The sequence below is a fragment of the Desmodus rotundus genome, chromosome 7, assembly GCF_022682495.2.
Source record: "Desmodus rotundus isolate HL8 chromosome 7, HLdesRot8A.1, whole genome shotgun sequence".
NCBI lineage: Eukaryota > Metazoa > Chordata > Mammalia > Chiroptera > Phyllostomidae > Desmodus > Desmodus rotundus.
Window position 1 is genome coordinate 128712846 of NC_071393.1, and position 21550 is coordinate 128734395.

The 21550-nt window shown below is 44.6% G+C and overlaps 2 protein-coding genes across 16 annotated transcripts in view; one reads left to right on the top strand and one right to left on the bottom strand.

Annotated features, from left to right (window-relative positions):
- Positions 1–3390: 3390 nt before the first annotated feature.
- NDUFB1 (NADH:ubiquinone oxidoreductase subunit B1) lies at positions 3391–10755 on the bottom strand. Of its 3 annotated transcripts, XM_045201277.3 has the most exons (4): positions 10599–10627; positions 7793–7884; positions 4442–4579; positions 3391–3496 (listed from the first exon to the last, which is right to left on the bottom strand). In XM_045201277.3, exons 3-4 carry the CDS (start codon positions 4576–4578, stop codon positions 3460–3462), a joined length of 174 nt encoding a protein of 57 aa, XP_045057212.1. In that variant the 5' UTR covers position 4579; positions 7793–7884; positions 10599–10627; the 3' UTR covers positions 3391–3459. The 3 variants fall into 3 exon arrangements, with proteins under 3 accessions (XP_045057212.1, XP_024424013.2, XP_071078178.1); XM_024568245.3 differs by lacking the exon at positions 7793–7884 and having other exon boundaries at positions 10599–10755; XM_071222077.1 differs by lacking the exon at positions 10599–10627 and having other exon boundaries at positions 7793–7961.
- Positions 10756–10923: 168 nt separating this feature from the next.
- CPSF2 (cleavage and polyadenylation specific factor 2) overlaps positions 10924–21550 on the top strand; it is a 30114-nt gene continuing 19487 nt past the window's right edge. Inside the window, exons 1-7 of one of the 13 annotated variants that reach the window (XM_045201272.3) lie at positions 10926–11234; positions 11964–12014; positions 12335–12407; positions 14708–14769; positions 19900–20078; positions 21181–21340; positions 21415–21520. In XM_045201272.3, the coding sequence (XP_045057207.1) occupies positions 19930–20078; positions 21181–21340; positions 21415–21520 (415 nt within the window). In that variant the 5' untranslated portion in view covers positions 10926–11234; positions 11964–12014; positions 12335–12407; positions 14708–14769; positions 19900–19929. Of the gene's footprint in view, positions 11265–11963; positions 12015–12334; positions 12408–14707; positions 14770–19899; positions 20079–21180; positions 21341–21414; positions 21521–21550 lie in introns of all 13 variants that reach the window. The other 12 variants (XM_071222075.1, XM_053927910.2, XM_045201268.3 and 9 more) reach the window with 12 other exon arrangements.

A 21550-nucleotide genomic window follows, 5' to 3' on the forward strand; every position in this document is an offset into this window, starting at 1 on the left:
TCCTCCCACACCGGCCCCGCCCCTCCTTGGCCCGCCCCTAGCCACGTGTCTCTCTTAGACCAATCATCCCCGAGGATGAGAGTCACGTGGAGCGACGGGAGGGAACGCTGGGGCTGTGAAGGCGGAGACACGTGACCTTTATAGCACGTCCACTCATTCACAGTTAGCTGGCAGGTTGGGGAGGTGCTGCAGCGTCACCTGCCGTTTGGAGGATCTTCTCCATTTCCCACCCATTGCTCTAGATTCTTAAGGACCTCCCGGGTTCTACGTTCTTTTCATTTTCCACTTCACTTTGTATTTTCTACTTACGATATCTGATTACAATGATTTAATGTCTTCCTCCTCCACCCTCATTAAGTAACAGGCATCAGCCCTGGCCCCATAGCTCAGTTGGTTAAAGCGTCGCCCCCACGCGCCAAAGTTGCAGGTTCCATCCTGGTCACAGCAAATACACGAAGCAACCTAAGAATGCATTAATGGAACAACAAATGGAAGTTTTCTCTTTTTCTCCCCCTTCCTCTCTCTCTAAAACCAATAATTAAAAAAAAACAAACAGGCATCATTGCATCTCCCAATACGTACCACTAGTTTATATAGGGCTCACCATAGTAGGGTAGGCACTCTTCTAAGAGCTTTGCATATATTAATGAATTTAATACAATGTTTGATGCAGGCATTGTTATTATCGCTATTTTACACGTGAGGAAACTGAGACACAGAGAGATGTGAACAGCACGACGTCCAAGGTTCTGGGCTGGAGTCCAAATCCAGTTTGTTACAGGCGTATGTATGGGGGCCCTGAAGAGGGGGTGTCAGCTGAGGGATGCGGAAAGTTCAGTAAAGTTCCGGGGGCGGCGGGGTGTTGATGAAGCTGAAGGCATAGAATAGGGGCAGAGCTTACATCTTGAAACGAGGTTAAGTAATTATGTTGAGTAATGAGGATAACGAGGTTTGGCTGTGGACCGGGAGTTGTTGACATAGAAAAGCTGGGGGACACCACAAGTGTGAGTAAAATCACCAAGGCAGGAAAGGAAGAGCTTGAGAAGAGGACCTAGAGCAGAGCCCTGAGAGCAGAGGACTAGCCCAGGAGAAGGGAGGTAGAGCCGCAGTGTGTAGTAGTAGTATGAAAGCCCCAAGAAAGGAACGTGTCACACAGCAGTCGTGTTGCTGCCAAGAGGTCCAGCCACATAAGATCAAGGGCCCACCAAATTTTGCTACGGACACCACTGGTGACTAGCGAGTGCGGGTTCGGGGGAACAGAAGAGGCAGCGGGAGGTAAGGAGACTGCTAGTGAGGACCAAGTGCTCAGGGGGAGGGTTCCATGACCACTTACTGAACGTCTTCGCGTGCTCAGTCCGCAGTCCTGTACGGTATTGGGGAAGCAGGCGGTGTTCTTAAGGAACTGTGGCCTAACTGGGGAAGCAAATCATGGTCTCATGGAGTGAAAAAATATGCAAAACATTTTTTCTGATTTTTTAATTGTGTCTGTGTACAGGGTCACAGGACTCGTGCTCATTATATAAGGGTTGGTACAGAACAATAAATGCATGGATTCTTTTTGACTTATTGGCACAAAAAAAAGTATTAATAGTAATTGAGTAGAACAGAGGTTACTAAGCTAATCAGGAGAGGTTTGGAGACAGGGAAAATGGAATATAGGTACTTCCGGTACTTCCTGTCACCTTGCACAACTCAGCTTTTCCCTAATCCACTTCACTGAACCTTTATGTTAAGTAAGATTGTACAAATACATTTCCATCTTATTGAACACAGTACTTTTTAAACTGGCCTTTTGTTCCTAAATCCCAAATAGTTTAGGAATTTTAACATTCAAAAATTTATGTGTTAGTTCATGTCCTGAGTTCTGGCAAGAATCAGTGATAATTAGGGAGTATTTCATTGTAGTTTTACTTCTACACTCAATCTTACCTAAAGCAAATGAACTCCCCAAGGAGAGGTAGTTGAATATAACAGGTGACATATATATCCACTCACGAAACCATCCCAGTCAAGAAAATGAACGAACTATACCCAAACGCTTCCATGTGTCCCTTCGGCGTTCTTCCCTCTGACCACTTTCTGCACCCTGGTTCCCCAGGCAACCACTGATCTTCGCTACTACTGACGAGTTCACAGTTTCTAACATGTTATATAAATGGGATCGTATAGTAGGTGCTCTCTGTTTGGCTTCTTTCATTCAGGTTAACCTGAAATTCATCTCTGTTGTATCAATAGATCATTTCCTTTTATTGCTGAGTAGTACTCAATTCTATGGATTTAACACATTTATCTATTCATCCATAGACGGGCATTTTGGTTCCTTCTTAATTTACAAATAAAGCTGCTATGAACATTCATGACACAGCCTCCGTGTGGCCTTGTGCTTCCATCTCTTGGGTGACACCTCAGGTGGAACGGCTTGTTACATGGTAGGTGTATGTTTAATTTGAAACTGCTTACCTGATTTCCAGGTGCTCCACACCCTTGCCAACCCTTGATAAGACCGATCTTTTAAATTTTAAGCATTCTAATAGGCGGGTAGTGGTGTCTCATGGCTCTTAATTTGCACTTCCCTAGTGACTACTGATATTGAACAGATTTGCATGTGCTTATTTTCTACTCTCCTATCTTTTTTGGTGAAGTGACTGTTAAAACCCTTTGCTTATTGCCCTGGCTGGTGTGGTTCAGTGGATTGAGTGCTGGCCTGTGAGTGAAAGGGTCACTGGTTCAATTCCCAGTCAGGGCATGTGCGTGGGATGCAGGCCAGGTCCCCAGTAGGGGGTGCGTGACAGGCAACCACACATTGATGTTTCTCTCCCTTTCTTTCTCCCTCCCTTCCCCTCTAAAAATAAGTAAATAAATTCTTTAAAGGAAAAAAGTTCTGAACATATTCTAGATACTTTGTCCTTTGTTTTGCAAATATTTTATTCCAGTTTGTGGCGGCATTTTCATTTTCTTAACAATGTGTTTCAAAGAGCAAAAGTTTTAAATTTCAACAAAGTGCAATTTCTTGGTTTTTAAAACTAGTTCATGTGTTATGTGTTACACTGAAGAAATCCTGCAAAACACAGCATAACTACAATTCTTGGCTATGTGATTTTTAGCAAACAACAAAAAAACAACAAACAACCCCCCCCCTTAGCATCATCCTTTAAAAACTCCTTTGAAGCAAATGGTTCGCAACAATTTTCCTGAAAAACATCTGAGGAAAACACTGGCTACATGAGTTAACAGTATTGTCATCTAAAATAAGTAACAGCAAATTAAACGCTAATAGTAAGTTAACATCAAATGTACACAATCAGGCACTCAGTATTTTTAAAGCTAGTGTGCTTATTACTTGAAATGTGAAAGATTACTTCAGCATTAAAAGAATCACATTCCAAACTGTTTAAATTAAATGTTTTTATTTATCTCATAATTTAAAAAGGTGAACATTGTGTAGTTCAGCCCCAGCCTTTACTTCCAGGTGACTTCTTCGTTAGGTCTCAGTTCCCTGTGCGGAAAGAAAAAAGGAGGGAAAAAGTATAAATAAAACTTTTATGAGGGGATAAAAGGGAAAGTTAGATTAATATGAATTCATATTTTACATTCTACTAATTTTGGACCCATTAAAAATTTTTATGTTGATTCAATATATTCATTCTATTCTCTCATGATTTTAAACTTTTACCACCTTTTCCATTTTGTTTTTCCAGATTAAAGAGCTGTAATTTCTTAGTCGATCTTCATGTGAAAGCTCAAGGGGCTCACGTAGTGCTTCTAGACCCTTTCCAGTTCACTTCATCTCTCTTGCAACCCTTGACTGTGGACCTCCCCTGTGATGACTGTGACTGCTACTCACTTCTCCTCTCCCTCGAGCCTCCTTCTACCCAGCTGCACGTCCAGTGGCAGACAGCCTGACTCCTTAACTCTCTCTGCTGCCAGAGGAGCCACCTCCAGAGACGCAATAGAACCAGGTGACTACCAGTTGCCATTTCAGCCACCGTGTCCAAAGCTCTCCAGCTGTGCTGCTGAGAACAGAGCACAAAGCTGTAACCACTACCATTTATTTCAGCTACACAATGGCTTATGTAAAACAGACTACGATAATGTTTGTGAAAGTTGTATACAAAGTAGGCTCTGGAGAGCTGGTTTAATTTAAAACATTGTTTCTGTGTTAAAAATGCATCCCGAATTAAAAAAAAAGGGGGGGGTAGTTTCTCAAAGATCTGAAAGAGCCTATTCATAAAGTGATGAAGTAAAGACTTGTTTACATTTTAAATGTAATCGTACAGTTTTATGCAAGCATTAAACAACAAAACTACAAAATAGTATCACTTAAATCTAAGTCCTTGGGATAGGGGATTACCCCTTCTGTTTATTTTTGGCATATATGATATTAGGAATACTTCCAAAAGCTGGCTAGTTAATTGTTGATTTAAAAAACGCCCAAACTAACCTTTTAAATAACAAACTCTTGTTCCGGAAGGCAGTTAGCTTTTCCTCAGTCTTTCTGTCTAGGTAACATCCAAAGACAAATCCCATAGGGACAAGTATATGTACCCAGTGGTCACGCACAAGCTGAATTAAATTCATCCTGAATGTTATAAAGAAAAGTTGTCAGAAATATAACTGCCTTTGAAATATCTTTTAAGTTGCAACTGAGACAGGAAGATAAGAACAGATGTGAAAAGTCTCTCTCAATTTGCTTGGCATCAGAATGTAGTACTACTTCAAATCCACCTGAAGATTATATAGGTGACAATGATTAAGTGATTAATATAAACACTACAATGCACTAAGTCAACTTATTAACTTTTTCCCAGTTCCATCAGTGATCTGATGATACAGTGTAGAGAAAGGCAGAGTATAAAAAATTCTACCAACAAAAGCTGAGTATTGCTATCCACCTAGAATTGACTTAAGACTTTTAAGTGTGAAAAATATTGTTAGCACCTCTCACAATGCTAAAACAAATATAGAACAATACTATTTTGCCAGAAGCAGAATTCTTCTTCATTTTGTTTTTTTTAATGTTCACTGATTTTAGAGGGGGGGGGGGAAAGAGAGAGAAACATTCACGTTAGAGACAAACACCGATTGGTTGACTCCCATACATGCCCTGATGGGGGATTGAACCAGCAACCTTTTGGTGTACGGGACAACATTCCAACCGAGCCACACTGGCTAGGGCAGAAGCAGAACTCTTTAGATAAAGCTCTAATTACTGAATGTTAATTTTTCAATTAGCAATAATCTTGTCTTGAATAACCTCATGGGCTATCATACTGGCACAGTGCAAAGCTGCAAACTAATTTTTGAAAGGAAATGAAAAGATCTGAGAGAAATTTTAAAAATCAACCATATTCAATAATATCACAGTAGGTCTGAATGTCAATTACAGGACTCTATAAGCAGATATGGAGAGAAGGGAATTTACTTTTATAAAACGACTATTAGGTACCAGAGACATCGTAGTATAGTCCTATGTAGCGCATGAAGTAACTATTATTATCCTCATTATAAATAAAAGAGCAGCTTAACCCAAGAAAGTTTTAAGTACAGAGGTGGAAATCAAACTCAGGTTCACTCCAAAGCTCTGGATGCCTTCTATCATATCATAATACCTCTTGAAGAGACTCCTCTCGAACTGATATTTCTGGTACTTGAGAGCTTCTAGTTCCCAAAGTTTCCAAAGGCAAAGGAGGAGGAATATGAGAACTAGAAGTCATCATATGGAAAGTAAGTTTGTACTAATTCAATAAAAACAGTTGAATTGTCAATTTTCTATAAAAATTTGCACCTAAAGATGAAATTAAAATACTTCCTTGGCCGTGACTGGTGTGGCTCAGTTGGTTTGGTGTCGTCCAGCCAGGTCAGGTCCTGGCCAGGTGAGTGCGAGAGGCAACTGATTGATGTTTCTCACGTCGATGATTCTCTCCCTCTCTCTTGCCCTCCCTTCCCCTCTCTCTAAAAATAAATAAAATCTTTGAAACAAATAAACAAATGAACCAAAGAACAAAATACATCCTACATGCATAAATCTAAAGTGAATAAATCAGGCCCTGACGGTGCAGCTCAGTTGGTTAGAATGTGGTCCCAGTACACCAAGGTGGCGGGTTCAATCCCTGGTCAGGGCACATACAAGAATCAACCAATGAATGCATAAAGGGGAACACCAAATTGATGTTTCTCTCTCCCTCCCCTAAATAATCAATTAAAAAAATGAATAAATCACAGAGAATGGCTCAGAAGACATTGATGACACCCTAGAAGGAGATTCAGCATGTGACAGGGATGCATTCTGAGACGCATCTCGAGGGGATTGTCATTGTGCAAACATCACAGAGCACACTGACACAAACCTAGACAGCACAGCGCACCACCCACCCAGGGTGTACGGTCTAACCCGCCGCCCCTCGGCTACAAACCTGCACGGCACACTACCGCACTGAAAGCAGCAGGCAACTGTGACGCAGTGGGAAGTGAGTCTCTAAACATAGGAAAGCTACAGTAAAAACTTGATATAAAAGATAAAAATGGTGCACCTGTCCAGGGCACTGACCGTGGACGGAGCTCGCAGGACTGGAAGTTGCTCTGGGTTGAGTCGGTGAGTGGGTGGTGAGTGAGTGTGAAGGGCCAGGATGTCCCTGGACACGACCACACACTTTACAGACGCTGTCCCACAGTCCTCCCCTGCTCCACCCCCCAGCCCTCCCCGGTGCCCGTCTGGCAGCAGGGACAGAAACAGAACGCTGCAGCTGTCGGGGCTGCTCCCTGAACAGGGAGGAGGGCTGCACTGCAGGGAAGAACCGGGAGAAGCTGGCTGGGTAGAGCATAGGTCACTGTAATAGTGACCATCAGGAGGGAGCAAAAGGCAGCCTGAGGATCAGCAGGAATAAGAAATCACGATTGAGATGAAGGAACATGAGGCCATGGCAACGTGGTTTTCTAATGCATGTTGGAGCAGTGATGAGACTGAGGAACTTTGTGGTATTCATAAAAAAGGCGTTTAATATGGACAGGGTGTAGCATGCAGGACACCAGGGTTTGACCCTGGAAGTCTGTTTTTGGTTCCAACGACTGTCTGGCCCAAAGGGCCCTCTCTGGTGCTGAGCTGATGGAGGAAATAACTCATCTATGCTTTACATCATTACAACCTGAAGATATTCCAAAGTCCCCAAATCGGCTGGCTCTCTGCTACCACAGACAGCTTTTACTCAAGTGGCGGTAGAACTGAGTACTTGTTAAGGTAGCTCCTGTGGACCCATGTCCTTGTACAGGGTTGAAGGTCCCCAACGAAGAATTTACAGCAATGTTCTCTGGAGACCACCCAGTTGGACCTGGGAGGGCTACAGCGCCCTCTGAACATGTCGCTGTGCTGACAGACTGGGATGTCACCTGTGCACTTGAAACTGAGCTGCTGTGAGTGGCAGGGAACCTGTGGCCAAGTCCCAGGGATACTCATCCCATCAGAGGAAAAGATTCCTCCCGAACCACACATGCTTCCGTTTCTCCCAGGACATTCAGCTCCGTCATAATCTTACGGGACCACCACTGCTTCCGCGGTCTGCGGCTGCCTGAAACGTCATGGCACGGTGCGGGACTGTACCTCACTGGCCCAGGAAGTGCTTAGCCCTGAACTGTGCTAGAATCACGCAGACTGGATTCCTGCCTCTCCTTCTAAGACACTGGTTGTCACACTTACACACCCTGACTTCCTTCTCAAACTCTAATCACTGACTTCTATTTAAAAGCACTGGGTTAGGAAATGGCCACGAAGTTAAAAATTTCATAATTACAGGCATACCTTGGTGATATTGCAGGTTTGGTTCCAGACCACACAATAGAGCAGGTGTCCAATAAAGTGAGTCAATTCCTCTGCTGGTTGGAGGGTCTGGCCTTCAATTGGTAAGAAACGCAGCACCAGTGAAGCGCAATGCAGCCAAGTGCAATAAACGAGGTATGGCCCTACTACGTGCTGTCTTTCATGAAGTGCAATATTACAGGAGGTCCCAGTCTGACTGTCACTGATCTAGGAAATCAAGGTGTAATAAGCTATTTAAACTAAATAATTTAAGATGTAGTCATCAATTAATTTTAGGTTTTAGTCTACTGTCTAGAGTTGGAATCCTCGAACTTGACTGCACATCAGTATCACCCGGGGAGCCTTTTTCAAACCAGGGCCCCCTTGGCCCTCCGTCTGGGCTGAGCTGGAAAACTCCGTCGAGTTGGGAGAACTCTCCAGATGACGTGCTGAAATAGTCCTTGGACATATGAATGTGCAGGTGACTACCCTCACCTTATTTCCTAGAAGATGGTGCTTCTATCAGTGTTATTGGAATTTAGATCCTCAAGTACTAATTGATGAACATTTAGATCACTGGGATACTTTTTACGATTCTGACCAATGCCCACCAAGCTAGCCACTTGTTCTCCAAACTTGAGCCAGTCCAGTACTGGAATAACAATGCATGCCCAAGTCAAACGGGAAAATGTAACTTTGAAAGCACTGAACTGCACAAATACAGGACGATGTAGGTCTCTGTAGAAGTCCAGTCATCATCCCTCTGCCGAATGTCTTCATTAAGTTCCTTAAATTTGATTCGGTGTCAATTCTAATGCTCAGCACATCTGTGAGATACTGTTTGCATTAACCAACGGCAAAAATGTACGTGGGGGCTCTCAACTCAAAACTGGTTTTAAATAAGTCCACGGCCACCTGTGGGCTATCAGCCACCTACTGTTGGAAACTACTTTTGTCTGGCTCCACTCAGAGCAGACAGGTCAGACAAGCCCCTGAGGCTCTGCTGAATAAAGGTATTATGAGATTCCAGAGGAAAGACTATGGGACTGACAGATAAAAGGATTCTGTACACTTACAACACAGAGTTGGATTCAACCACCACGAAGAAAGCCTGATTCCCTCCCTAAGAAGTAAATGACAATCCTCGTCCCAGGGTGATTTCATATTATAGTGATGAAATCCACAATTCAATGAACTTTGGGAGCAGTAGCACTAAACATAATTTTTCCTGCTTATTCCACTGAGTGGATGACCAGGGAAGACAAAGCTTTATGGACATAAAAACCGAGCTAGAAAGACTCCCTGGAGAATGGAGAGAGGAGGGAGCACAGACGGGCTTTCAGGCTCTTGGTCATGGGCCATAGACCGCAAGGGACGGGTACAGGGCAGTGAGGACCCGGGTCAGGCTCTGATGAGCCAAGCCTAGGCTTGGATGATGAGTGACATCCGTCCACATGGGTGTCCACGAGGCTGCTGCATATACGGGGGTGGGCACAAGTAAGTTCACAGTTGTGAGTATGCGAAAGTTTATTCTGGCATTATTTTTAATTACTGTATTATTTTACAGGTGAACAACTGTGAACCTATTCTGGCATTAGTGACTTCTTTACATGAAGACTCTTAAGAAAAATTTGCTCCTGAATACTTCAGAATTAGGAGTAGCTATGGTATTCCCAGAAGGGGGGGGAACCCCAAATAACTAACTGGTTTTTATCTTATGGACTCAAGGAACCATAAAATCGACAAAAGCTTTTTTGCCTAATTCTAGAAAGAGCTGACTCTTACAGCACTCTCTGTAAAGCACTATTCTTAATGCTTTTCATAATCACCAACTCACGTAACCCTCGCAGTACTATACAAGTATTCGCTACTAATGCAGTAGACTTTGTCTTCTGGTGAGGGAATCCAGGGACAATCAACTTGCCTAAGGTCACAGATGCAGTAAGTGGCAGAGCCGGGATTAATAGGCAGTCTGGCTCCTGGATCCAAACTCTTTATTTGTGCTTTACCGTCTCTTAAACTAAGTACAGAGATAAATATTTATATCAATATCACTCTTTATATTGTTTCCTAGTACATACTAGTTTTTCTTCAACCCAGTTTTTCTCACTCAACTTCTAAAAAGAAAACTATCTGGTGTGTATTTTTGCACGTCACTCCGAATTCAGGCTGGAAAAATAAAGATGATTAGACATTTAAATATATGTATTTCTACTTTCTAATTGGTCCCCAGAGCATTTTTAATACATTACTCAAGTGTCGACCATACCCACGGAAAGGAGTGCTGCGTGCAGGAGAAACGGAACTCCTGAAGTCACTGTCTTATGACACAGACACCCAAGAAACGTTTTTAAACAGTGCGCATTTTGTGTAATGGTGGGATCAGGAGGCTTGAGGTTTAGAAGCGAGGGCGAGGTCGGCTTCCAGTGGTGAGCAACGAGGAAGACAGACGCTGGCACCGCGTCGCATCTCAAATGTTCCCTCGCAGCTGCAGCCCACCCCGGTGTCACTGCTGCTTTCCTTTCCGGGCCGGCCGGGGGCGGTCACCGCGTGATCTCTATTCCCAGTTAGGACAGCCTCAGGGTACGCTTTCGAATAGCCACCACACTGGGAACGAGAGCCCAGCCGTCCACCAGGAAAACCCCCCACTTCCCTGTCCTCTTCCCGTCTCCTTCGCTCTGCACCCGGGGGAGGCCCAGACCACCCCCCCCCCGACACTCCATCATCGAGGGCTTTCCTAGGGGCGCACCGTCCCCGCCTGCACAGCAGTGGCCCGCGGCGCCTCGGCCACCCCGCACCCTACACCTACCTGCGGTCCCGGTACCAGAAACGACCCCACGACCAAGGACAGCGGCGAGCCCAGCCTCCAGCTCCAGCGGAAGCCGGGGCCCTGGGACCCGCCATTCGCCGCGCCCGCTCCAAGACAGGGGTGACACCGCGACACCATGCTCCTTTTACCTTTTAATATTCGACTCTTCTCACATTTATGTTATATTTAACATATTATAAGTAATTTAAAAATAAAAGTTAGGTCCCGGGTGACGAGACTTGACGTAAAGGCCGTCTCCTTCCTAAAACTTCGTCCCCACCCCCCCGAAGGTGGTATCGCCCCGGGTTTCCCCCGCCTCCGCGCTCGGTCTCCGGTTTCAAAATGGCGGCCGCCATTGCGGACTTTCTGCTGGCTGATAATCGCGTCTGCTGCTGAGCAAGCGCCAGCTTTCCTCGCTCTTGAACCTGGTTTCGACTAGGGGTTGGGAAGGGCAGTGGACCGCGTTGGGGGAGGAAGGACGAGGCAAGTGAGGACGGAAGACAGGAGCGAGCCTTTGGCTGGGGGAGGGGGCGTCCTCGGCGCTCCGGGCCAGCCTGGCTCCAGCTCCGATTCAGACGCCGCTGGAACGTGCTCCCGGGGTTTCGGTTGCGACTGCCCTGGTCCTTCTTGGCGAAGGTGCTCAGCGACGGAAAAAGTGACCTCCCCGTGGGTCTCAAGCCCCCGGTCCTGTGTGGCAGTTCACACGATTCACTCTCTCGCTCTCCTTCCCTCCCTTTTTGCTGCTTCCCTCTGCCTCTGCGGGCTCGCGACGCCGGAGGGGTTAATCAGACGCCAGCTCTGGCTCCTTGATGTCGTGGCTAGCTTGTTCTCAGCCTCCTCGCTCCAGGTTTACCCATCGTCTAGGGCTGAGAGACCAGGAGGCTACTAAGCACTGGGAAGAAAATAGGCGTCTCTTTTAGTTAAAATGGTCTTGGCCCTCCTTGTCTCCCGCGCCCCAGCCACCGCCAACCTATTTCAGACTCTTCAGTAAACAGGAGGTCAGACTAGCCGGAAGCCCGCCAAGTCTGGTCTCCTATGGCCTGGCGAACCTGTATGATCAATTCCCCATCTCGTAGGGTTTTTTTTTTTTTCTTTTTTCCCACCCCCTTCAATCCTCTTACAAAACCACTGCCTTTGCGGAACTGACCCGGAAGACACTCCACTTTCTGAGCTCAGAGGCCAATCCAGACCCGTTCCTTTTCCCTGGCATTTTGCAGAATTTCCGTTAATTGTCATTAACATGCAGGGTTATTAATGGAGAGCAAGTAACTATGATAGGTCATTGTGATGAAGTATTGTAGTATGGGTGAGGGTCACTGCCCAGAAGGAACTTAGGATACGATTAACGTTCATTCCTTCCCTCAGCACACACTTAATGTGGCTTTGAATGCTGTGCTCTGTACTGACGGTGCAAAGGTGAGCTCACATTTACTCTCCACCTGTGCATTCAACACCCATTCAACAAATATTCCTTGTGCCCAGTTTGTTCTAGGTGAGAATAAAATACTGCCTGAGGACACCAAAAAAGCTTTATTACGGAGTAAAAGTTTGAGCTGGGTCATGAAGGGTCAAAAGGAATTTACTAAACTCGAGAAGGTCATTCCTGGAGCGAGAACAGGGATGCAAAAGTTTGAGAAGTTTTGAGATTTCATTCCATAGTTTGCAGGAAGCCAGTGAATACTTTGCACAAGGAAGGGGCATGAGTATAGTTGTTTTTTTTGGTGTTTTTTTTTTAGGATGGCAGCTGTATGGAGGATCAACTTGGAACAGGAAAACTAGATGAGAGGAAATTGCACTCATTCAATTGAGGTATGATAGTAAAGGATGTAAGAAAGACATTTCCGAAATCAAATAGGATTCAACTTGTGGCAGCCAATTGTGTGGTGTGGAGTCACCCTCAAGAGGGTGACTCCAGAATTTTTAGCCTGGGAGACTGAGTGGTTGGTGATACCATTAAAATCAAGCCTAAGACATGCACGTAAAAATAGAGTGGTGCCAAGCAGCCCTGTGGGAGTGGCGGAACACTGCGCCTGCTCCGAGGCATAGATTTTAGAGTCTGGAGCTGCACTATTTCAGTAGCCAGGAGCTACAGGTAGCTCTTGAGCACTTGAAATTGTGGTTAGATCAAATTGAGAGTGCTGTAAATAGGAAGTACACACTGGATTTCAAAGACGTAGTGCAAAAAGCAGAATGTAAAATATCTCACAATTTAATAATGATTATGTGTGGAAGTGATATTTTGGATATATTGGGTTAAATAAAAATATATTAAAATTAATCTCACCTGTAAAACTTAAGCATGGCTGTGATGAAATTTTCAAATACATTTGTGGCTTGCATTTCAAATAAGATTTCAATTCTTGCTCTTGCTCTTCCTCTCCTTCTGGCAATCATATCCTATGATTTGGATGTTGGAATGTTTATCGTTGTCCCAGAGGTTCCTAGGCCTCTCCTTGTTTTTTTTGAATTCTTGTTTCTTCATTCTGTATTTATTTCTTCCTTCTGTTCCAAATCATTGATTTGAGTCCCAGTTTCCTTCCCTTCACTGCTGGTTCCCTGTATATTTTTCTTTAATTCACTTTGCATAGCCTTCACTTCTTCCTCTATTTTGTATCTGTACTCAATAATTTCTGTGAATATCCTGATCACCAGTGTTTTAAACTCTGCATCTGATAGGTTGGCTATCTCCTCACTTAGTTCTTTTTCTGGAGGGGTTTTTTTTTTTTTAAGAATTTATTTATGTATTTTTAGAGAGGGGAAGGGAGGGAGAAAGAGAGGGACAGAAACATCAGTGCGTGGTTGCCTCTCCAGTGCCCCCTACTGGGGACCTGGCCTGAAACCCAGGCATGTGTCTTGATTGGGAATCAACCAGCAACGCTATGGTTCACAGTCCTGCACTCAGTCCACTGAGCCACACCAGCCAGGGCTTTTTCTGGAGTTTTTTCCGGTTCTTTTATTGGAGCCATATGACTTTGTCTGAATCCACCTGTTATGTTGTAAGGGGTGGAGCCTTAGGTATTTGCCAGGTTGGAGTAATCTACCTGGCTCCGTTGTGGCGCTGTCTGTGGGAGAGGGTCTGGGAGGGAACAGTGCTGTTTGCTCTGCTCTCAGTTGGCTTTCAGTCACTTCCCCCCCTACTCACAAGCAATTTGGGCCCTTCTGGTGCTGATTCCCAGGTGGGTGGGCTTGTGCACATTCTAGGGCCCTGTGGGTCTCTCCAACAAACTCTCCTGTGAGGCTGGGAGTTTCTCCCACTGTCACCGCGGCCCCCACAGATTTTTACAGCCACAGGTTTTGAGACTTTATTTCCCCGCACTGGAACCCTGGGTTGCGCGGTCTCATTCCCCAGTTGTTCCTTCTGGGTTTTGCACATGAATGTGGGGACGTCCCCCCTCCTCCACCAACTGCTGCCTTGCCCACCCTGGTCCTCCAGCCCACTGCCTTGCCCCCGGTCCCCTCTGCCCCTCCTACCAGTCTGGACGAAGGTTTCTTCTTTAACTCCTTGGTTGTCAGACTTCCATATAGTTTGATTTTCTGGCAGTTCTGGTCGTTTTTTGTTTTTAAATTTGTGTTGTCCTTTTGGTTGTGCGAGGAAGCAAAGTGTATCTATGCCTCCATCTTGGCCAGAAGTTGGTAAACTGCATATTTCAACCCCTGATTATTACTTTGGTATATTATTACTTTTGTCTTTTATTATTATATCATTTTAAATCTTATTCTTGTTTATTTTACGTAAGCTTAAGCTTTCTAAAATTATGACAAGTTTCTTCTTTAAAAAATACCATGTAGTACGCTATCTTTTGCTACTCACAGTGGCAAAGACATAGAAATTAAACAGCATAATTAAAACTGAAGTAAGTCATTATGCCACATTCATGAGACTCTTTTTATCTTTTTTAAAAAATGTTTATTTATTGATTTGAGAGAGAGAGGAAGAGGGAGAGAGAAACATCGCTTTGTAGTTCCACTCATTTATATATTCATCGGTTGATCCTTGCCTGTGCCCTGACTGGGTAGTCGACCTGTGACCTTAGTGTATGGGGACAATAATCTAACCAACTGAGCTACCCGGCCAGGGCTCGTGAGACTCTTACTTCTTTATTTTTTAGGTCTATAAAGAACTCTTCCTTTCAAGTCATCGTCTTTCATCCTATATACGGCTGAGATATCAGTAAGTAATGAATGTCTAGTAATTATATTCTGAGCAGTTGTAATAAAAATACTTACCACGTGTCGAAATCTGGGTCTGTCTGCAAGAATATTTTATCACGAACTCATTCCATTCTCTCTGCAGGGTAGTTGGTATTTTCACGTCATGATGTAAATGAAGTGGGAGGTAAGGTAGATTTGAGAAGTTTCTCTTAGGCCATTAAATAGAATCGTGGTGTGTATGTTCCGTGCCGATTCATTGGCTCCCACTCCTGGCAACTCTGTGGGTGAGTGACGTCCACAAGTCTGGCCTCAGCAGCCCTGCTCGACTCCGGTAGGCCTGCCCGTGGCTTCCTGTGTGGAGTCAGTCCATCTCTTACTTGGTCTTCCTCTTCCTGCGGCTTTCTGTTTTCCCAGCATTATTGCCATTTCCAAAGAGCCTTGCCTTCTCACGGAGAGTGTGAAGTATAACAGCTTTAGTTTTGTCTTTGTTTGTTTGTTTGTTTTTTTGCCTCTAGTGATGTTTCAGGCTTAATTTGTTCTAGGACCTACTAGTTCATCTTCTGGCCATTCAAGGTATTAGTCAAGTTCTATTCCAACACCATTATTTCAAATGAATCAATTTTTCCCTCTCAGCCCTCTTCCCTGCCCAGCTTTCACATCTGTGCATCGTAGTTAGGAATGCCAGGGCGTGGGTCATCTTAGCCTCGGTCTCTAATCACACACCTTTGCTCTTGGTCGTTTTTCTTAATTCTCCCATTGCTGCTCTTCCGAGTCTCAGCCTCCTCTTGGTTTCTTAACTGCGGCCTATTTGAATTGATGACCAAACTGAGATCAGCACAACATTTCACCATTTTAATGCCTTCATGTCTGTGTTAAAGTTCTGAATTTCTTCTTTAGTGGTGACATTTGTCTTCTTGATGTTCAGAAGCAGCCCTGCTTTGGCGCCTTCTTCTCACTTTTGTCAGAAGTCATCCCAAATCATGGCTGCTTTCTGCCAGGAAGATGGTGTCTGCATATCTTAAAGTTATTGATATTTCCTCCACCGGTTTTCACTCCTCCTTCTGAGTCTAGCCCGGTTTTTCATGTGGTGTGTCCTGTGTGCAGATTAAACAGATAGGGGGAGAGAGTGTACCCCTGTCTGACACCTTTGCCGAGAGGAGACCTTTCTGTTTCTCCATATTTTGTCCTTACGGTGACTTCCTGTCCATTATATAGGTCATGCATGAGGACAGTCAAGGGCTGAGGAGCACCCTTTTTTAAAAAAATTTTTAATGTATTGATTTGAGAGAGGAACATCAATTTATTGTTCCACTTACTCATGCCTTCATTGGTTGACTCTTGTGCGTGCCCTGGCTGGGCATCAAGCCTGCAACCTTGATGTATCGGGACGCTGCCCTAAGCGACTGAGCTACCTGGCCAGGGCCAAGGCACGCCCATTTCTTCCAGAGCGACTCACAGCTTTTCATGGTCCACACAGGCAGAGAGGCTTTACTGTGGTCTGTAATACGTGGACCAACCTTCTGAAAGCCTTTGAGCACTTCAGTATACATCTAAGAAACGCTCACAGTTCGATCTCAAGTGCCTCTTCCTTTTCTGAACCCAGCCGCGACACCCGGCCCTTCCGGCTCCCTGTGGGGCAGAAGACTGTTGTTGCAACCCCTCGAGTGTCCCACTGCTCGTGTGGGAAGTCAGGGCCCTGGTCCGGCAGTCACCGCTCTCCTCGGCGTCCCCTTGGTTGAAGAGCTGGGTGTGTGTTGAATGTTTCATGTTTGTTGACAAGCTCTTGCTAGGATTTTAACAGATTCGGTCTTTACGGGTTGAATTAAATCTGTTGGTATCCCACCTACCCCTGGTGATTTATTTCTTCCCAGGGAAGAAGGGGAAACTTTCAGGGAAGCTTTCCCTGTACCTTCTAGAATGACATGTTCTTCCTCAGAGGAGGAATCTTCTTCAAGGCACCTGTCGTCCTTTGGTCTCTTCCGTGTAGGTTTTCAGTATTCTGTTTCCACCTTCCCTTTATTTGCTCCTGGTCAGATACGGTGCTTCCTTGTTGGTCATTCATCTCTCCTAATCCAGGTTTAAATTTCCCTTTTATTTCTTGAATCTCCTGGTAGAGATTTCTTATTTTTCCTGTTTTGCTTTTCTCTTCTAGCTCTTTCATTAACTCCTATAATTCTCTTTATATCTTTGTGGTAGTCTTTGAAAAACCGTTCAGGATTCTAACTGGCTTTTGTCTGTCACCTTTTCATTTTGCCTCTTGCCTGTCTAGCTATTTTTAGTGTTTCTTCTGTCATCTATCTCAATTTTTCTTTCCTTTTTGCTTCTTCCTTTGTCTTTTCCCATTCTCTAATTTTCTAGTTTTCGTCCACAGGTCTTCTGGTTCTCAGTCAATTAAGTTAAACAGTTTTTTATGTGGACTTTTAATCCATCAGGATGTTATTTACGTTTTATTTTGTTACTTTGAGTCTTTTGTGCTCTTCAGCTTTACTCTGTGTTTGATATTAACAGTTCGTGGTCAGAACCACAGTCTGCTCCTGGTCTTATTTCCGCAGAGAGAATACAACGTTTCCCTCTAATTACATCGTGTATCGATTTCTATATTGGCCATCTGGCGATGTCCCTGTACACGGGCATCAGTTGTTAGAAGCATGGGTTTGTGATGGACGAGCTGGTGGCTTCACAGAAATCCACGAGCCAGTCTCCGGCTTCGTTTCTGATCCCCAGTCCAAATATTCCCACGACATTTGATTCTCCTTTATTTCTTACTTTCATGTTCCAATCACCTGTAATTACCAATGTGTCTCATTTTGATGTGTGATGAATTTCCTCTCGGGTGCTTGCCTAAAAGCTTTCAATTTCATCTTCTTCAGCCTCTGCACTTGGAGCGTAGACTTGAGCGATGGCTATGTCAATAGGTTTTCCTAGAAGTCTGATAGATGCTGTTTGCTCAGAAACTGCACTGTAGGCCTAACTCCCTGTGCTCCGTCTTGTCTCCGGATGAAAGCCACTCTGTCTCCTCTGAGCGTGTCATTCCCAGAGCAGAACACTAGCATTTGTCCCACTTGGTACATTTATTTGCTGACGCCAAGCACTGCGTGTTTAGATGTTCCGATCCTTACAATTTCCAGTTGACCTTGGTTCATGCTTCTTAGGTTCCACGTTCCGGTTACGTGTGCCGTGCAGCATCGTACTTGCCTTTGTGCACATCAGCTGCTGGAAGTGCTTCTGGCTCTGGTCCAGTTGCGTCATTAGCAACAGTGCTATTTGTGCTTGTTCTCTGCTTTTCCCCAGTAATGACCTGGGAGTCTCATTTTTCAGCACTGTCTCATATTTCAGAGGGTCTCATCGCAGGGCTGTTTAGGTAAAATGATAGACATAAAAAAAGAAAAGGAAGTGCAGCAGTGGTTCACCATCGCCTTCTGCTGTGTCGTGTGTGGGTCCCCACCACTTGCACTGGGGTCCGCGGTGTCGCCACCACCGAAGGCCTACGAGATGTAGCGCCCCTGCAGGAACCATTGTGGTACGAGAAGCTGTTTGGCAGGGAGAGTCTCTTAGCTCCCTTCCAACGTTGTATTTATGCACGTTTTTTATCAAGCAGGGCATTAGCATCTTTGTACTTCTCATACCTTACAAATAGGAACACGCAAAGTCAATAAATTTTTAATTTTAACTTGTTTCAACAACTACTAATTGAAAAGGCACTGCGATTAATGCTATTAAGTCATGTGCTACTATAGTAAGGATACAAAAATAGATCAAGCCTCGCCCAGCACTCAGAGACATCTCCCAAGCAAGAGGAAATGCATGTAAATAGGGAACTGTTAATGGCGTGATGAGGGCATGAAGCTCATTTAATACTGGCCGTGCTTCACCCGTTCAAGAAGCATTTACTGACCGCTGCTGTAAGTTAGGCACGGTGGAGGCATTGGACTGTAATCGTGATCACGATAGACGTGGTCTCTACTTCCACAGAGTCCGTATTCTAGTGTCGGGATTAGGAGGGGAGAAGGGAATGGACAAAGTGAGGAAATTAAGAAACGGCAAGTTGACAATAGAGAGCACCCAGTCAGGTCTCTGATGGTAAGCAGGAGAAGAGAACCTTCGAAGAAGAGGTTGAAGCACCAGGTGAATAGTCATTGTTTCAGAGGCATGCTGGAAGGGAGGGGCCTGGGTCCCACTAGGACGTGTGCACATCGGTGATCATGAACGAGTGGGACTCTTGAGTTTTGGCTCTGGCCCAGGAGAACCAGATGGCAGGTGTGGTGGGATTAGCCCCTGACAGCCTGTCGCGAAAGGTGGGCAGTCAGTCAGCGTACCCTGGTTTGTCCGTGTGACCGTGGGCAGGTAGATGGTGACGTGTTTTCAGGTATGCAGTGACCTCTCCTACCTGCATAGGTAGCCAGGAAAGGCCAGTTTATTTTAAGGAGCTAAGATCTGGAATGTTTCTGTAGAGTTGTGTTTTCTTTTTTAAAAATTATTTTATTTACTTATTTTTAGAGAGGGGGGAAAGGAGGGAGAAAGGGGGAGAGAAACACTGATTGGTTGCTTCTCGCACGCTGCAACCGGGGATGTGGCCCGCAGCCCAGGCATGTGCCCTGACTGGGAATTGAACCAACAGTCTTTCGGTCCATAGGTTGGCATTCAATCCACTGAGCCACACGAGCCAGGGCGAGCTCTATTTTCTTAAGGAATATTTTTACAACATCTGTTTAATAGCCCACAATTCTAGTTTTATAGCAGCAGTGTTCGTGGTATATCTTCTTGAATATATGTAGTAGGCATCCCAATAGACATTCTAACATCCTTTTTATGTATACATTACTATTCACGTGTTATAGACTGGGATACATGGGTGAAGAAGGGTTAATTAGCTTGCCCAGAACCACGCAGGAGTAGACTCAAATCTGAGTCCCGTCTGATTCCAGAGTTCACTACATGTCAACAGATCACACTGGGGAGCCACTGAGGGACGTGTGTGAACAGGAGTGTGTAAGATGTTTGTCCTTTTAAACCCAGCAGGGGTGGAAATAGGTCTTTAAAATGTTGCTTTCCATGGCTATGGAATTTCTTCCCACTTAGAAATTAATTTGTCACTATGTATGTCAGGCCGTACTTTTATGCTTAATTATGTTTTTATTTCTTTTGAAAGAACCTTTGGACTGTTGTTATTGGACCAAAAATGACATCTATCATCAAACTAACGACCCTGTCTGGGGTTCAAGAGGAGTCTGCTCTTTGTTACCTTCTCCAAGTTGATGAGTTTCGATTTTTATTGGACTGCGGCTGGGACGAGCACTTCTCCATGGACATCATCGATTCGCTGAGGAAGTGAGGTTTACGCGTGGTGTTTCCAGACGTTTAGTCAGTCCGCTCTTCCTTTCACAGTGTAGCGCTTTTGTCGCGCCACACCGTGTTTCTTTTTTGCTGTAATTTACTTTGCAACAAGAGTTAGTTTTCTTTATGCCAAAGAGCCAAAGAGTGACTGTTTTCACTTGTAAAGTTTCATTGACGTATAAACTGTGTTATTTGAAATTCAGAAAAATCTTAAATTAATCATTCCTTAGCTAATGGATCTCAGTAGAAGTTTTTGCACTCAAATTTTAGAAGAGAGCAAGGTTGAGTATGTAGGAATGTGAAGGGCGGAAACACTTTCCATGTGAAAGTTCTGCAGTTGGACCACATTACCTTACTTTTCCATCTCTTGATGCTAGACGTTGAGAATCGGTGCTCAGAATAATGCCCGTGAGATGCAGAGCAATACCAACCCATCAGAGAAAAATTCAGTTATGTTCGCAGTATTGTACTAATTGTGGGAGGAAAGGGGACTTAAACCTTTAAAAAACATAGAACTTATAGCAAATTTTTTTTTCTTTTGTCAATGAGAGCATGCTTCGGTGATTAATTGAAGTTTAACTATAATGAATATGCCTGTCAGTTACCATGATAAAAAGCTGGGCCAAAAATCCATAATAAATATGTGGCCATTTAAATACCTTCTCCTGACCGGAAATTGAACCGGTCACCCTTTGGTTCACAGGCCGGCACTCAATCCACGGAGCCACACTGGCCAGGGCTAAATATCTTCTTTTTAATTTCTGAAATTCCAAGCTGAGTTCTTGAACTTACATTAATAGTATATAAGATAGCCATTTGAAATCAGCTTACATGTTGTGTCTACTGTTTCTTTTACTTTTCTTCTTTAAATGTGTCTAGACACTATATATTTATGTGTGACTTATACAATAATTTTGACAGGGGTAGTGATAATTGAAATGTGTCAGCATCATACTTCTAGCTTTTTTTTACTCCAGCACAGTCTTCAGTTCAGAACACTGAGAGCAGTCAGAATTGGTGACATAGAGTTGACTCTCCGCTTTCACCCTTAAAACACGCGCCGGGACGTGCTCATTCTGTGTGTCTGTCCCCCCAGGCACGTTCACCAGATCGACGCAGTGCTGCTGTCGCACCCCGACCCACTCCACCTCGGGGCCCTCCCCTACGCCGTGGGCAAGCTGGGCCTGAACTGCGCCATCTATGCCACCATCCCCGTCTACAAAATGGGGCAGATGTTCATGTACGATCTCTACCAGGTAATTTCAGCGACGCAGAGCTGCGCGCCCTCCTGTCCCGATCACGGCTGACCGTTGTTTGTGTTGCTCTCCAGTCTCGGCACAACACCGAAGACTTCACGCTCTTCACGCTCGACGACGTGGACGCGGCCTTTGATAAAATCCAGCAGTTGAAGTTCTCTCAGATTGTGAACTTGAAAGGTAAAAAGTACTTCTGCAAGTGCATACTTG